This window comes from Cajanus cajan, chromosome 11 (genome assembly GCF_000230855.2).
Source record: "Cajanus cajan strain Asha chromosome 11, NIPB_CcT2T_4, whole genome shotgun sequence".
Classification (NCBI taxonomy): Eukaryota; Viridiplantae; Streptophyta; class Magnoliopsida; order Fabales; family Fabaceae; genus Cajanus; species Cajanus cajan.
Window position 1 is genome coordinate 46,995,778 of NC_138527.1, and position 17,050 is coordinate 47,012,827.

Here is a 17,050-nt window from a genome sequence, read left to right on the forward strand (position 1 = left end):
ATAACTAATATATCTTTCTTGCAAATTGATGTTATATTTGAATTTAGTAGAATAAATGTTAAGTGGAATTAATTGAATTCGTATGTACTGTGTATTGAATAGTATGTGTGCCCACTACCCTGCCTTAAAAATATTAAAATAAAAAACCCAATAATAACGTCAATGTGTTGTCATTAAGCCGTGCATGCCATCTAGGATAGCAAGAAACATGGTTCAATCCTCATGGTACATTGATAGCACCGGGCAGAATATAGTTGAACTTTCTTTCAGTGACCAGTAAAGATTTCAATGAATTATATAGAGATTTCGTACAGACATTAATTTTATTAATTCAACGTATATATACCAGGAAAAAAAATACTAGAAAACTATTCTTAATGGAAGTTTCGGTTATAAATTGCAATAAATAATTTTAAAAAATCTAACAATAATCAGTAGTTTCAACAAATCTAACAACCTTTGATGCCAAAATGTTAATGTAAAAAAGTTTAAATATATTTTTAGTCTCTCATATTCTAAATTATTTTTACTTAAATTTAAAAAATTTTTAATCCTGAAATTTCAAAAATAAAAATGTCCTTTAAAATCACCTGCAATATAGCTAATAGAAACAAATTGAGTAAGTTATTCAGCATTAACTACATTTGCTTGTTGTGACTGATTCATTAATAAATTGAATTAGTTATACAACTTCAATTAATTCTCTAATCAGTAAGTTTTGTGAAAGCTGCACTAATAAGTTAGATGACAAATTTACTAACGACATCTATCATGTTTTGAAGCATGCCTGTTGTGCTTTAGAAGTATTATGTAAAGCCGCGTCGTATACCAAGTGATACTTTGGACCTTGCCAGCGTTACCGTTACTGATTGAACAAGAACTAGTTATCCAAATAATTGCAACATTGGTATATTTTGCAACAAAATGCATGATAGAGGAGTTTGGTAGTAAAAAAGCTATGAACGAACTTAACCAAACAAACATGAACTAAAAGTCTCAATCATGATTTACAAAATTAAAAATACAAAGATTCAAAATTGGAAACTGGCTAATGAGGAGCGATGATTGTTTCACACAAGATGCTCCTGTATAACACAAGTGTTATCTTGGCCTCGGGTGGCAAATCAGAAGTATCTTGCTTATTCTTTTGGTTTTGAAGCTAGCAAAGCAAATCACATTATGTAACTGTTTGGTAACTTCCCCCAAACACCAAAATTGTAACAAGAATGAAGCTGTAATACTTATCAGATGAAAAATAAAAAAAGGATAAACAAAAAAATGTGAAGAGACCATATAAACGGATATTACAACTTCAGAGCAGCTATTGCTTCTGGTTTAAAATCAACTCGCAGACCCAATACGCGCCTAACCTCTGCTGGAGTTAATCTCCAGGTCATAGGTCCAGAGTTCTCACCCCAGAAATCTAGAATCTCAGACACCTTTTCTAAATTTAGAATTGTTGCCATTTGAGTAAGACGTGCAAACTTGTCCCTAACAGTTCTTTGTGTCATCACACTGAAATGGCTTACCAAAGCTCTAGCGTCTCTGTCAAGCTGAAGACCACCTAGCTGACTAAATCTTTTCTGCATCATAATGACTTCTAGCCTTTTCACAAGGAAATCAATAACCAAATGAACAAATGTATCATAATTGTTTGCAGTCATTAGTGGCTGCAGCCATGCCACATTAGTCTCAACAGCATGGAGAAGTCTCTGAACCCATGGGTCATTCACCTCATTATCTGCATACTCAGCCTCTGAAAGCTCGTAGCTGATTGTTCCTACACTATCTAATACCGGTCGTATTCGAGGTGTAATGGTTGCCACAAGTTGTTCTATGCCAGCATTCAAGGCTTGTTTGAAAGCATTACTGCTATCTGACAACTCAGTCAAACAAGATTTTACCTTTTCTCGATCAGCTGGTGCAGGAAACACCTGTATAAAGTAATTTAGTCAGTTAATTCCACAATTTTAAAATGATATATAATTATATATCACATGGCCAAACTGCCATAAAAGAAAAAAATGGCGTATAGTTTATGAATCCACAAAGGCCAAACTGACAGAGCTATATAAATTGAGAAATGTTTGTTAAACAAATATTAATAATCTGTAAGTCAGTTGCAGCTACATTCTTGCATTTAAAAGTGAAGGGGGAAGCAGTTAATGAGGCTAAGGACAAACATGTCATATTTAATCACAAAATTGCACCACAGAAGAAGCATACAGTGTAGAATAGAAAGAATCCTTCCAAATCCCATCAAGACTTCAAGATTACATCAATCTCTATCAGTACCAAAGAAACACAGTTCTGAGCTATATGGATACTTTGCACTATGGTCTATTGGTTTCATAATGAGATAAATCAGAGTTCTATCTGGGGTCATAGCTGAATCAAGAGGACATTAGGCATGTAATGTAAGTACATAGTTCATAAAGTGAAATCATGAATATAACCATTTCTAAAGCATACTCTGAGTGAACACTGAACACATTCCTCTAATCAATCATCTCCAGATCTATGTTAACAAAAGGATGGCTACATGCTTGATCATGCATCTATCACAAGATTCACAACGTTTTGAAGACAGTAACATCCTCTATATGTGATTTTGAAGTTGCCAAAATGAGAATCTTGAAATTGTTGCATTATATTCTGCCATCTTTACATATTTTATCTAAGACTTATGTGTACATGGCTCATAAAACTCTAACCCATGTTACTACAATTTCAGAACTACATCCTGCACAAATTAAATAACACAGAAACAATTGCTCTATCAGTTTTTATTACAATTTTCAATAAAAAAAACAAATTCTCTTATGATTAATCTCTACCCTAGGAATCTCAAATTACCCAGTAAGGGAAACCTGGGCACACCATGCATAAGGTAGATGTGCGCCAGCCATACTTATTGCTTCAATTTAATGAATTTCATCATAAAGTATAACTGTAAGGAACTAAAAATATACAACTCACCTCAGCACACTGTTCTTCAATTTCATGTTTTAGCTTGAGAACATATTCACTGCTAACGTCCATATTATTCAAAGCTGTTGCAATTTCAGTCCCGGTCTTTTGCACACCAACGCCACCAAAGAACAATTTTGCACCAAGGTTTGGCTCTCTTATTTTGTGCTGCAAGGCTTCATGATACTCATTACCAAGCAAACTACTGGCACCACTCAAAACTGCAACAACAGAACTGATATTGGAAGTGGATATTGCCCTCCGCAGGCAACTCTGCAAGACATAAAACACATCATCCACCATAGAAGTGGTAAGGCTATCAGGCACTTGTTCATCAATCCTTATTGCTTTCCTGACATTCTCCACCATGAAAAATCCCTCCAAAATGACATAAAAGCCAGTTAAATCCTGCGCCACCTTGCTGAAACTGCCACTCCGGAAAGCCTTGGTGGCACGAGGCAGCAATTCAGGATCAACAGAAGTAAGTCCTTTGATCTTTGAAATCATGAACTCAGTGTAATCTTCACCAAGCTGCATAAGGGAGAGAATCTCTTCCAAATAAAGCTCAACCTCTCTTGGGTCTGGACCCTCAGGACCTCCTCCAACAGCAAGCAAATTGGTGTTGTGTGCATTTATCTCAGATGACAACTTAGCCAACTTCCTATACTCCATGTACTTGTTCAAAATCGCAGAACCGCGAGAATCACACTCCTCCTGAAGCTCACAGATGGCATACACAATACCATCCTCCCCACAAAGACCACTCAAGATCTCACTATTCTCCTCAATAGCCAGCACAATGTCCTTAAACAAATTGGTCAAACACCCAACAAAATTCACATCCCGCTGGTCCATCGTATCCACCAATTGCTCAAACTCCATTCTCGACCTCATCGCAATCACCTTCTTCAAGTACCCAACGTACACCTGCAAACCCTCCTCCTCCACACCCAGCGGGGTGAAGAGCCGAATGAACCTGAGCAGTGATAACTATTCTTAATACATTATCGAGTTAAATTTATATGTAATGTTACTATGTTAGTATAGAAAAATTTAAATACATGACATTGTTTTTGGTCCATGAACATATCCACAGTGTCTCAAACTCACGATCAAACACTAATCTCCCTCAGCTGGCCAAATTGTGATTATAACAGTATAAAAATTTTCCACCGTAGGTGCATACAATTTACTCATATCTATGATGTATATGTATAATTATAATTATAATTATAAATTGCTAGCATAACAATAAGAGCATTGCTCCTGTAAGTTAAAATTTCTAAAATCGTCACTGAACCTGAGAATGGCGGGGTGGTCGCGCTGATCGACGGCGGCGGAGAGCTTCTTCCGTACGATTCCTTCCAACTGCCTCTTAGCGGCTAAGAGGCGATCCCTCTGGAGCTGATCGGAGCCGGAATCCTTGTACTGCGCGTCGATCTGGAGGAAGGTCTGGACGTAGCGCGCGGCGGACTCGTAGTCCTCAGCGTCGAGGGCGCGGTGGACGCCTTCGAGTGAGTTGGCGCGGTCGACGATGGCGTCGATACGGAGGAGCGTGGAGCGGACGCGCGACTGCGCCAGGTCGAGCTCGCGGACCTTGCGGCTGACCTGGTCGGCGAGGTCAGAGGTGGAGGTGACGTTGGAGAGCATGTAGTCGGCGTCGGAGTTGACGATGTCGAGGACGTCAGAGGAGCGCTGGAGTTGGAGGAGGTGGCGGTCGAGGTCGGTGCGCTGGGAGAGAAGCTCGTCGAGTTCCACGTCCACCGCTCTCTGGTGCGCGATGCATTCATGGAGGAGGCGCGTCATGGCGCCGACGTCGGTGAGGGAGCGCACGTACTCCACAGCCTCCGCCGTGCCGAAATCTATTGAGCCACCGGCGGCGCTGCCGTTATCTTCGTCCGGTGCACTCCCGTTGGATTCAGGAGTAGCGCCCATCTTTCTCACACCATCAATCGCACGCAGCCTACTCTCGCGTTCAGATTCAGATCAGATGAGATCTGAAACAACAATGGTAACAGCAACAGGGGGAAGTTTTTGTTTAACTCTGAATTTACGCGATAGTTAATTAATCAATTAATAAGGCTACGTTTCGGGGCATTTCATTTCCTCCCCAAATTAGACGGTAAAATATAAAGCTTAATAAAAAGAAAATTTCAAAAGATAGTATCCACAACACACATGATCAAAAGCATTCAATATTAAACTCAATTTTTTCATTCAAATTTTAATCTAATATCCAATGCTTCAATTGATCATGTGTGTTATGGATACATCTTTTGAATTTTTTTTTAATTATTTTAATTTTTATATTACTTTCTCTCTGTTTTTTTATTTTTAAATACATAAATTGGTATGTGATAACATGTTGTAGAAATCTCACATCTAAATCCTTTTGCACTTTCATAAATCTAAACATTAAATTTAATATTTTAAAAAATATTTTTCTAACATTAACTTTAATATTACAAAACACTTTTTGAAACATTAATTTCAATATTCTGAAAAGTATTTTTTGAAATAATAAAATTAGTATTTAAAAAGTATTTTTTTGAATTATGTTTTTACATATTTTTCAAAACATTAAATTTACTATTTCAATAAGAATTTTTAAGAATTATGAAAAATAACACGCTTTTGAAATGTACTTTTTAAAAGTATGTTATTTTACATAATTAAAAAAAATTGTTTATAAAATAGTAAATTTAATATTATGAAAAAATACTTTTTGAAAGTATGTTAAAAACATAATTCCAAAAAAATGCTTTTTGGAACACTAGTTTTAGTATTCTGAAAAGTTTTTTTAGAACACTAAAATTATTTGGAACACTAAATTTAATATTGTGCTTTTTAAAAGTGTAAAAGGAGATGAAATGTTCAAAGAAAAAATGCATATCTAGCTCAACACCTTCACACTATCGAGGAAATCACATGCACTTATAATATTGTATGTTAAATCAAAAGACAATCTTAAATCTCTAAAAATTTTAAAGTTTTAATGATAACAAACAAAACATTTTTCTAAGATAATGTTTTTGAAAAATTATCATCAAATGAAACATAAGATGCAAATCGTTAGGCAGACAATGTGCCATCAGACGAAGCATACAGTATGTCCTTATATAATCTTAAATGTCTATCATTTATAAAGACAAACGACTACTCATTGCATGTCTACGTTTCCGTAACAAATCAAACTGTGAAAGTTGTTTAGAACTCACAAATTTGTTAAAGAAAAAGAAGTCATGCTTTCTCACTGACACACTACAAATAGTTTGTTTAGTGTTCTAAAGATGATAAGTAGCTTCATTTATCATATAAGAAGTGACAACTTGGTAAAAAGTATTTAATGCATTAACGAACATTTCTCACCTCAATAAACCTATAAAGAAGATAGACAAAGCAAACTTGTTAGGAATCTTCAAGATTTTGCGATGATTATCTTCATCCAAACTATTATATAAAAAGTTTCATAAACAAGAAGAAGATAGAGGCATATACACATAGAAGAACTAAGTTTTATAATAAACATATATTTTTTTTGTAAAAGTCTCTGTACCTAATTGTTGTATCAAGTCTTGATAGGAAGATGAAACAACTTTGTAAACCTTAGTAACTTTGAGTTATTGGGTTTGAGTGTGGAGAAACTTATTTGTAAAAAAACACTTATTGTTTTAGCTTAGAGAGACTTGACTGTAAAAAAAATACTTGATTTTGAAACCTGAAGAGGTTTTGTGTGAAAACAATACTTAGATAGATTGTTTAAAAGAGGCAATTTAAAGAACATTTAGGTTTGAGCCAAACGTGAAATGTGACTTGTTGAATAAATACTTGTATCTTGTTTAAGATAATGAAATTTAATCTGGTTAAATTGATAATTGAACGTAGTCTCGGTGACTGAGACAACCAATATATAAAAATACCTTGTCTCTTAACTGTTAGCATATTACTTCACTACTTGAAAAATGCGAGTTTTCAATTAATATTATTAGACCTCTTTCTAGTGTCTATCTTTTCTCCACACTATGATACTAATTCTACATCTCGTGTGTGTACAAATTAAAAGAGGGGAAAAAGACAATAATAGTGTGAATACTAAAAAAGGAAGGAGGAAAGAGAGTAATGTAAAAATAAAAAAAAAATTATATATCAAAATAGGTTGAGAATGAAAGAAAAGTAAAATATTGCATGTAAAAATTAAAAGAAAAATGGAAGATGATGTGTGAAAAAAAAAAGTACTAAATTAAACTTCAGAGACATAAGATTAAAAAATTAGGAAATTAAAAATTTAAAAATATTCTAAGAATTTATTTTTTTTAGAATAAGATGTACTTATAAAAAAATGTATATATTATAAACCTTACAAAGACAAAAGAAGTTAGTATTCTATTAAAAAAAAAAAAACAGAAGTCAACATTCACCACAAAGCTTATAAAAGTGTCTATTAGTAATAAACAAAATATTGAAATATAAATAAAGTTTTAAGTTCAAACTTCTTTAATTGTAATTTTTATAGATAAAAAAATGTTAAAATATTTTTTAGTACATATAATTTTATTTATTTTATCTTTTAATTTTTATACTTTAAAATAAATATTTTTAGTTTCAATATTTATCTTTTTTTATTATTTTTAGTTCTTATAACTTAAAGTATATTTTTTTAATTTTTATCATTAAATTTTTTTATAACATTGTCGTTAATATAATAGAGGTTTTTAATTTTAAGAGAATAAAAAAATATGTCTAAATAATATACGTCATAAATAAAAAATAAAAATATAAACGAGACACAAAATATTAAAACTTAATTTAGAATAATTTTGATAATATAAATTTAATATTATATACACAAAATTAAAATAATATTTTTGTCAACTAAGAAAAACAACATTACATAAAAGTTAGCAAGAGACAAAAAAAAATTAAAAAACTATAAATATAAATATTAAAAAAGTATTTTAAATTATAAAAATAAAAAAAAAACATATTTTAAATTATAAAAATTAAATAATAAAATACGTAAAATTATATGGATTAAAATAATATTTTAACGAAGATAAACAATTCAATAAAGTTGTAGCTCCGATTTGCGTGATTAAATGGATTGGGTTTCTACTACTAAACACTAGACTAGCTTAACTCTACTATGACTGTAGGACTTCGAGGCTAAACATGGCAGCTCTTTCTCTCGCATTCACTTCTTCATCTTTACTCAACCAAAACCCTCAATTCCGACCTCCCAAACCATTCCTTTCCTCTTGTCTGTCTTTTGTCGCAGGGTGCACCTCTAAGGCTAGGGCTTTCACTGCCTTGGCGGCGCCGGTGGATGAAGAAACGGTGGAGGAAGAAACATGGAAGCAGCCAAGACCCACCGAAGTCTACGTCTGCAACCTTCCAAGAAGCTGTGACACAGAACAACTGCTTCATATCTTCAACCCTCACGGAACTGTTCTGTCTGCAGAGGTTTTTTTTTGCTTATTTAACAATTAACATCCTACTATAATCTATCTTGTCTTGAAACTTTTCAATTTTGTTAAAAAAAAAAAGGAGAGTTATTACAATATTTTTTAATTTTTAAAATCAATAAAAATTATTTAAAATGTATTTTTTTTTATTTTCACTTTTTTCTTCTTCTCTATGTTATTGATAAACAAATAATTTATTTATTTTTCATTAAATATTAAGGTAAATACTTTAAATCATTATGCAGAAATCCAAATAACTTAAAATAATAATAAAATTTTATTTGTTGAAATAGAGAAAGATTTTGTAAATTTTTTATTTAATTTGTTGATCAAAATTTACATATAAATATGAAAATTTTCAATTTATCATGATTCATAATATATGAAAAATATTTTGAATAAATTTAAATGTTTCATATAATATATACATATATATATTTATATTAAGAATTTTATGAAAATATATATATTTAAATAAAAAATAAATATAATCAAATTATTTTAAATAACCAAGTATTCTCGTATTTAAAAAAAAAATGTTTCAAAATCCTTTAAACTTTTAAGGGTACAGTAGAGTTTTTCAAAAATAAAATAAAAATTAAGCACACGCTGTTTCATTTTCAAACTAGCTAATTTAATTTAATATCAAAACATTGTTCTGTTATTTTATATTCAAAAAAGTAAATTTAATATAAAAATATTGTTCTATTATTATACTATATATATACCTGCAGAGGTTGATATCATCTTCCGTTCATTCATTCATTTATTAACTAGCAAGTTCAATTGTCTCTTTTCATTGTTACAATCTGAATCAGCAATGGTGGAATCATCACAAGGTCTTGTGTATATTATGCTTGATTGCTTTTATGCAGATTTGCCGGAGTGAGGAGACGGGTGAAAGTAGAGGGAGTGCTTATGTCACAATGGCATCTATTAACTCCGCAAAGAATGCAATTGCTGCATTGGATGGATCGGTTAGTGACTGTGAAACCGGTTCCTTTATCTATTTGATCAATGAGTTCTTCCTGTTTGATCTGAAATTTTGTTTTTTCACAACTGAAGGATGTTGGTGGGCGCGAAATGCGGGTTAGATTTTCTGCTGAGATGAATCCTAACAGGAGGAATCTTGATACAATGAACTCATCACCCAAGAGAGTTATATACTATGAAGGTCCTCATAAGTTGTATGTTGGGAATCTTTCCAAGGCTGCTAGGCCTGAAGACTTGAGACAACTTTTCGGTAGATTTGGTAACGTGGCTAGTGTAAGGGTGTTGCATGATTTGAGACAAGGGAAGCGCAGGTTCTATGCGTTTGTCTCTTATCTTTCAGAGAGAGAACGTGATACAGCAATGTCCCTCAACGGAACAGTAAAATCTGCATCTGCCACTTTCTATTGTTGTGCTTCTTATTTCATTGCTTGTGTTTGATACCTAGTCTGATCTTTGTTGCAGGAGTTTTGTGGCCGTACGCTAGTGATTAGAGAGGGTGTAGAGAGAGAGGACTGAGATCTAACTAGATGCGCAGATTTTTTTGTAGGGATTGCTGCAATTTTGGCTGTCTTGGGAGGAAGCTCTCTGTTGTGGTGGTATGTATAACTGAGATTGATGCGAGAACCTTCCTGAACTAGAAAATGCCATCAAGAGAGTTGACCAACTGTGAGAATTCCATCAAAATCTGGATTTGTACACTTAGTTGTATTTCAAATTGCTGTCAGCAGTATCTATCTGTATTTGAAAGTTGAAAAACATGATTTTGTGAGTGACAACAAAATATTCAACTTGAGGTTAAGAATGTCGGTCCGATAAGGAACTTCTTTTAATAGATTTGTTTTTAGTCTTTGTAAATTTTTAAAATTTTATTTTAGTTTATAAAGTCACTAATAATATATTTAAAAATGACAGATTAAAACAATTATGTAACATCGCATTGAGTTTAATATGTTTTCACTAACACAAATACTAATAAATAGATTTTATACAACAATAATTAACAAATTTTCTAATAAAATTTAAGTATAAGAATTACACGAACTAAACAAACTAACTTTTAATTTAAAGAATTAAAAATATCTTTAAGTCATATACTCACGTGATCAAACAAATTAAAGACATAATAAAAAAAATAACATAGAAAATAACAATTACATAAAATAAAAGAAATAATAATTTAAAAACTACTTGGTGGGTGATTCCTTCTCCTCTTCATCAAACCTAATAGCTCAATCTAATATAGTCTAATTCTTGTTTTAGTAATTTGAATCTATTAATTTATAGGAAGTCTTATTCCTTATTAAAAACTTTTATCCAAATTAATATCTCTAATATTTTACGTAATATCCGATATATTTAAGTGATGAGAACAAAGATTCATAGATTTGATGTTTTATTCCTAAATAGTAAATATAGCTGAAGTTTATGAAAAATTATCCCAAATTTATATGTTCAGATTGTTATGAAAAACATACATTACAACTATTCAGATGACATGCAAGAGATACAATTAGATGTGACTCTATCCTCCAATATGAGGTACTCACAATTCCATATCTCTTGCATTAAGAACTCAAATGAAAAACAGTGACCAAAAATTTAAAAACACTAAGAAAATATGGAATCAACCATAAATCAAAGGATAAAATATATCAAAGCTGATATAAGGAAATTTCTTCTTTCTATTGCATATATCTATCTATACATATTTAAATCTGTAATTATTGGGAAGGGAGATTTACTCATCTGAAAAGGATTGAATGAAAATGACAAGAATGACAGGAGTCGAACTAAAGAAGCACGATTTCTAGAGATTAAGATGTCAAACTAGTGATGTTTGGACATGTATGTAAGACTTCCAAGTCGAATACTTGAATAGCTTACAGAAAATAACAGCGTTAGTTTGAGCAGCTGTCTCCGTCCCTGCTTCTGGCGTTCCAAGGACCGGACAATTGTTGGATCTCCCAGCTGTCCTCAGATCAAGAATTATTTTCCTCTATATTCCAGACAAGTTGCATAATTATGATTGACATGTAACACCGTCATTAATAACCTTGATTACTATAGAAAAGCATGTAAGCTTCTTGGGCAAACAGTCAGAGGCAATGGTATGTAGGGTGCACAACTTGGAGAGTAACTAACAGACCTCAAAGATCCGACATGGATGACTAACGCATGCTTGTAAGGTGTAAGTCCCACAGACGTTTTACAATGTTCTTGAATTTGATTGTATCTTCCTAATCAAGTAGTTCTCCAAACCAATGCCAGCATCCACAATTCTAGTATGCCCTTTTATTTCAATCTTTAGAACTTCCTCCAAAGCTTCACCAATTCTCACACCATCATCCACTTCACATACTACAGGCATTATGACCATCCAAGTATCCACATGAGGAGCTTCCCCATGTTCAAGTGATTTGGTGAGAACTCCACAAGCCTCCTCAACCCTACCAACATTGCAAAACCCCTTCACCAAGGCATGAACAACAGCAAAATGAGGAGAAAAGCCTTTGGACAGCATTTCCTCCACATACTTACCAGCCTCATCAAGCATTCCCATGTGACACAAACCACTCACCAAAGTACGATAAGACACGAGATTAGGCAAGCACCCATTGGCCCGCATGTCAGCAATAACCTTGCAAGCATCGTGAGCACGCCCTTCTCTACAGAACCCCAATATAACAGTGTTATAATGAACAATGTCAGGGTTGCACCCTTTGACCTTCATCCTACAAAGAAGCTTGTAAGCCTCCCTGAGCTTCTTCTTCCTGCACAAACTATTCAACAAAGTGGTATAAGTCAAAGAATCCGGAACAAAGCCTTTGTTCAACATGTCCTCAAAAAGGTCAACTGCTCCATTGACTTGACTCTTCCTACACAAGGCTTGCATCAAAATGCGGTAAGACTCGATATCCGGAACAAGGTCTCTCTTGAACATTTTGTTGAAGAGGGAGTAGGCAATGCTAATGTCCCCGTTAAGACAGAATGCACGCATGAGAATATTGTAGGATTTCGTGTCGGGTTGGACGCCGTAACGGTGAGCATCCTTGAAGAGGTTGAAGGCAGGGCGAAGGTAGACGCGGTGAACAACGAGGGTTTGGAGAATGCGGTTAAGGTGTTTGGTTAAAGGCTTGCAATTGAAGTGGAGAATGGTGTAGAAGGTTTTGAGGGCTTTGTCGGGTAAATTGGCTTGGGCGTAGATTTTAATGAGGTAGGAGAAGAGGGTGGGGGTGATGGGGTGAGAATCGGATTTGAGGCGACGGAGGAGATCGTCGAGGAGAGAGAAGTGTTTGGAGCGACCGAATTTGAGGAGGAGAATGAGGTAGGTGGAGTAAGTGTGGCGGAAGTTGGGTTGGCGAGAGGCTATGTCGAAGATTTCTTTGGCGAGAAGAGGGTCTGATTGGGAAGCTATTAGTTTCTGGACTCTTGTTGGTGACCCGAATGATGGGGTTTTCCCAGTGTCGTTATTGGAGGAGTGGAAAGCGTGTTGTTGCTTTTGGTTTTGCAAGTGCAGGGGCACTGCTGGTGAGAAGAAGATGCGATGGGAAGCAACGGGGATTAGGGTTTTGGATCGAACAAATGCTCTGTGCATCTCTTCGGGGACAAAGGAAGCTGGAAAGGGAAGGCAAGAACAACGCACTGCTTCTTTTCCTCACTAATCACTGGTCACGAGTCACCAGCTTTACAATAATATTTTTCTAATAATTCCATAAAGCTTAAATATATTTTTATATTTTTAGTTTACAAATTTAGGATAAATTTATTTTTTATTTTTTAAATTTAAAATTATTATTTTTAGTTCATATAATTTTAATTTTTTTTATTTTAATTCTTATATTTAAATTTTGTTAAAAAATTTATCAAATATTATTGTATAAAATCTACTTATTAATATACCTATTAGTGAAAACATTATATTAAATCCGGTTGACAATACATAATCATCTTAAATTTTTACTCTAAGATATATTATTAGTGATATGAGGGATTAAAACAAAATTTTTGAAAATTATAGAGACTAAAACTAATAATTTTTAATTTGAAAGACAAAAAAATAAATTTGTTTTAAATTTGAGGAACTAAAAACATATTTAAACCTTCCTTAAATTCATCCTAAAATATTATTCTATTTTTTAAATGATCCTTAAAGAGTAAAATAAGAAAATTATACAATATATCAGGTATTAAAATTTAAAAATTACTCGCATAAAATAATTAAATATTATGATATATAATTTTTAAAAATTAAAATATTTTTTTTATAATTTCATTTTTAACCCCTATAATTTAAAATAAATATTTATAATTTTTATATTTTTTATTTAAAAAAAATTAGTCTCTATTGTTATTATTTTTATAACATTATTTATTTTGTATTAACGATAGGGATATAAACCTAAAAATAATAACTATAGAAACTAAAATGATTAAAAAATAATAAGTATATGGACTAAAAAATTCTATCTTAATCTATAAAAACTAAAAATGTTTGAAAATATAAGTATATATACTAAATAAGTTTATTTTAAATTATAATGATTTAAAGGAAAAATAAGTAAAATTGTAAAAATTAAAAAAAAAATTAACATTATTCTAAATATTAAAAAATATATTAAATTGATTTATGCATGTTAATTACGTAATTAGATGAATATCCATTTATAATTTAGTCTTAGAATAAAGACACTTAAAAGGTGTTTGGTATGTAAAATATTTTTATTTTTTTAGAATGTTAAATTGAAAATCTTGTTTTCTCATGTTTGATAAGTATTTAAAAAAAAGTCTCAAAAATATAGTTTGTTAAAAATCATTTTTATCTTATTTTTTCATAAAATTTCTCATGCAAGGTGAAAATCTAACTTTCCCGAGTTAGAATAAAAATTTTATGCATATAAACAAACAACAATATCCTTTTTTAAAATAAAAAACTTTTCTTTATATTTTCCTTTATCCCTTTATTCCTCTCTCATTCTCTTTCTCTCATATCTCTATATTCTCTTTCTTGTATCTTATTATTTTTTGACATTGTCAATCTTAATAATATTATTAAAGTTCATTTTATTTCTTGATATTTGTTAACACTTATTTATTTATTTGAATAAAAATAAAATATATATTTTTATCTTTCATATTTATTATGTAACATTTTTCTTTGTTTATTTCTTTTGTTGAATTTTGTATTTAAATAATTTTAACTATAAGTTTTCAAAATTTTAAAATAGTTTAATGTCATATTTTAATAAAATTTGAGTAAATAAATATATCTAATGAATTTATTTTAATAAAGGCTATTTTTATAAAAAATGTTTATATAGTCAGAAATATAATATTGTAACCAAACATGAAAATATTTAATTACCTGAAATTTTGTATGAATATTTTCAATAACTTTTATGAGTAATCAAACAAATTTTAATTATTCCTAAAAATCATAAATCTTAAGATTTATAATTTTCAAGAATCATTATCCCTGGATATAAATTTTTTCTCTCTTAACAAACGCTCCCTTATTTCCCTTTTTTGTAAAATACTAATTTTTCTCTTAATATAAATTTGATATTAATTGGTCATTAAATATTAATGTTGATCTATGATTTGTAATCACTATGTTTAGTAACATGACATTTAAAAATAAAAAAATAACAAAAAAAAATTCATTTATATTTATTTTCATGAGTGATCAATATTTATTTTATTATTAAACTTTATTTGTATGTCTATTTTTTTTTAATAAATATCATGTTATTTAAGTAATGTTAGTTCACAAATTGATGTTAAAATTAATAGTCAACAAATATAAATTGACGGTAAAATTAAAATTTTATATTTTTAAAATTAAATATCTCTACTCTAAAATAAGAAATAAGGTTAAAAAAATAAGAGAAAAATTTCTTATATAATATTTTAAAGATTAAAGCGACAAGTGTTAAATTAAAATATTTATATTGAATGAGGGCGTTTTTTTGATAATTTATTCGATGAAAAGTATTTTTAAAATTTTTCTCAACTTCGTATCTTTTTAATTTTAAGTTTTTGTGTTTATTTTTAAACTGATTCTAATGTTTTTTTATTATTTTTATTTATAAATATCAATAATTAAAATATTTTATATCACAATATAAATTATTTATCATAGATTTAGAATATAAGTTATATCTTAAAATATTTATTACAATTTTAATTATAATATAACTTATATTTTTTAAAATATTCATTTATTATTAAGTTTATTTATATAAAATGAATATTTATCTGATATGTTAAAATATCCATTTTGTTAATTTATGGATAACAAAATGAATGGGGATACTATTTCAGAGATTGTATTGTTAGTTTTTCCCTCTTGAAGCTTAACCCACCTATTACTCGAGTAAAATAATATTTAAATGAACTTGAAAGGCTTGTTGAGACGGCAGTGGAAAGACATATCTGGGCCTCCCTTTTCTGATAGGAAGATCAAGATCTCACGTTTTTAATTTTGCTCGAGATATTCTTTGGAAAAAGTTCAATAGTGAAAGGAAAAAACTTCTAGAATCAGAGAGGTCTTGAATAAAATTGTGGTCCAATCTATGTACACATGTTATGGGTTGTTTTCGATTGTCCCATTGTTTACGTAGCTAGGTTGGTCTTGTTGAAATTTTTTATTAAGGTAAAAATGTTGACCAACAAAAGATTTGTTGGTTAAGTTGAAAGAAAGAGGATAGCAAAACAAAAAAGAAGGGGAGGTATTTGGTATAGAACACTTACAACTTTCAACTCAGCACTTTTGCCTAATCAGTGGTGGATAATAGCTCATTTTGATGATTCTCTCATGGTTAGAGTTTTGAGAGCAAGATATTTTTCTAATGAATTAGCTTTCGTTGCAACCAAAAGTTAAAAGCAAAGTTACACTTGGTGCGTGTTTGGTTTCGATTTATAAACGTAATTTTTCTTTCTCTCTTTACGTTTATAAATAAATTTACGTGAAAGTTTCAATATTTGTGCTTCCCACAAACATGAATTTTCACGTTTAAAAGCTGAAGCAAACACGCGTATAGAATTTGGAAAAAATTATTTTGTCCTCAAAGTGGCTGGTTGAGGTCCTGAGGAAGGTGGTATTTGGAGAATTGGTGATGGAAGTAAAGCGGAAATACAGAAAGACAAGTGGGTTCCAACTTTACATGATGGTTTGTTGCATAATTACAACGATGTTAGGGGAATGAAGGGATGATGGCGTATGACCTTCTAGATAATCAAACAAGTGAGTGAGATAGGAGAAGGATTCTTTCTATCTGTTCAAATTTAGAGGCTATAAATATTCTAAAAGAATTCAATCAAAAGGCAATGGCAGAGATGCTCTCATTTGGAAGTTCTTGACTAATTATATATATGAATTGATTTGATAAAAAATATCTAAAAAAAATAAAATAAAATTTATAATTGATTGATATAGTAGAATTAGTTAAAAAATAGTGATAAATTAATAGTTAAAAGTTGTATTTTATTAAGTTAAATTTTTTGTAAAAATATATAATATGTAAAATTATCATTTTATCTTTTTCATACATTAATGCAATAACTAAATAAACAATCAAATATGGAAAAAATCAAAGTCACAAACAGGTAGCACAAACAGCATAATC

General features: G+C 30.9%; 2 protein-coding genes across 3 annotated transcripts; one reads left to right on the top strand and one right to left on the bottom strand.

The window, feature by feature from the left end:
* Positions 1-968: 968 nt before the first annotated feature.
* LOC109797377 (conserved oligomeric Golgi complex subunit 4) lies at positions 969-13,090 on the bottom strand. Of its 2 annotated transcripts, none has more exons than XM_020357399.3 (5): positions 11,636-13,090; positions 6,990-6,998; positions 4,271-4,876; positions 2,980-3,946; positions 969-1,934 (listed from the first exon to the last, which is right to left on the bottom strand). In XM_020357399.3, exons 1-5 carry the CDS (start codon positions 13,018-13,020, stop codon positions 1,305-1,307), a joined length of 3,597 nt encoding a protein of 1,198 aa, XP_020212988.1. In that variant the 5' UTR covers positions 13,021-13,090; the 3' UTR covers positions 969-1,304. The 2 variants fall into 2 exon arrangements, with proteins under 2 accessions (XP_020212988.1, XP_082922761.1); XM_083066635.1 differs by lacking the exon at positions 6,990-6,998 and adding an exon at positions 5,284-5,290 and having other exon boundaries at positions 4,271-4,909; positions 11,685-13,089.
* Positions 8,052-10,280, top strand: LOC109797376 (RNA-binding (RRM/RBD/RNP motifs) family protein). Its single transcript, XM_020357398.3, has 4 exons — positions 8,052-8,430; positions 9,308-9,409; positions 9,498-9,803; positions 9,888-10,280. Exons 1-4 carry the CDS (start codon positions 8,140-8,142, stop codon positions 9,939-9,941), a joined length of 753 nt encoding a protein of 250 aa, XP_020212987.1. The 5' UTR covers positions 8,052-8,139; the 3' UTR covers positions 9,942-10,280.
* Positions 13,091-17,050: the final 3,960 nt, after the last annotated feature.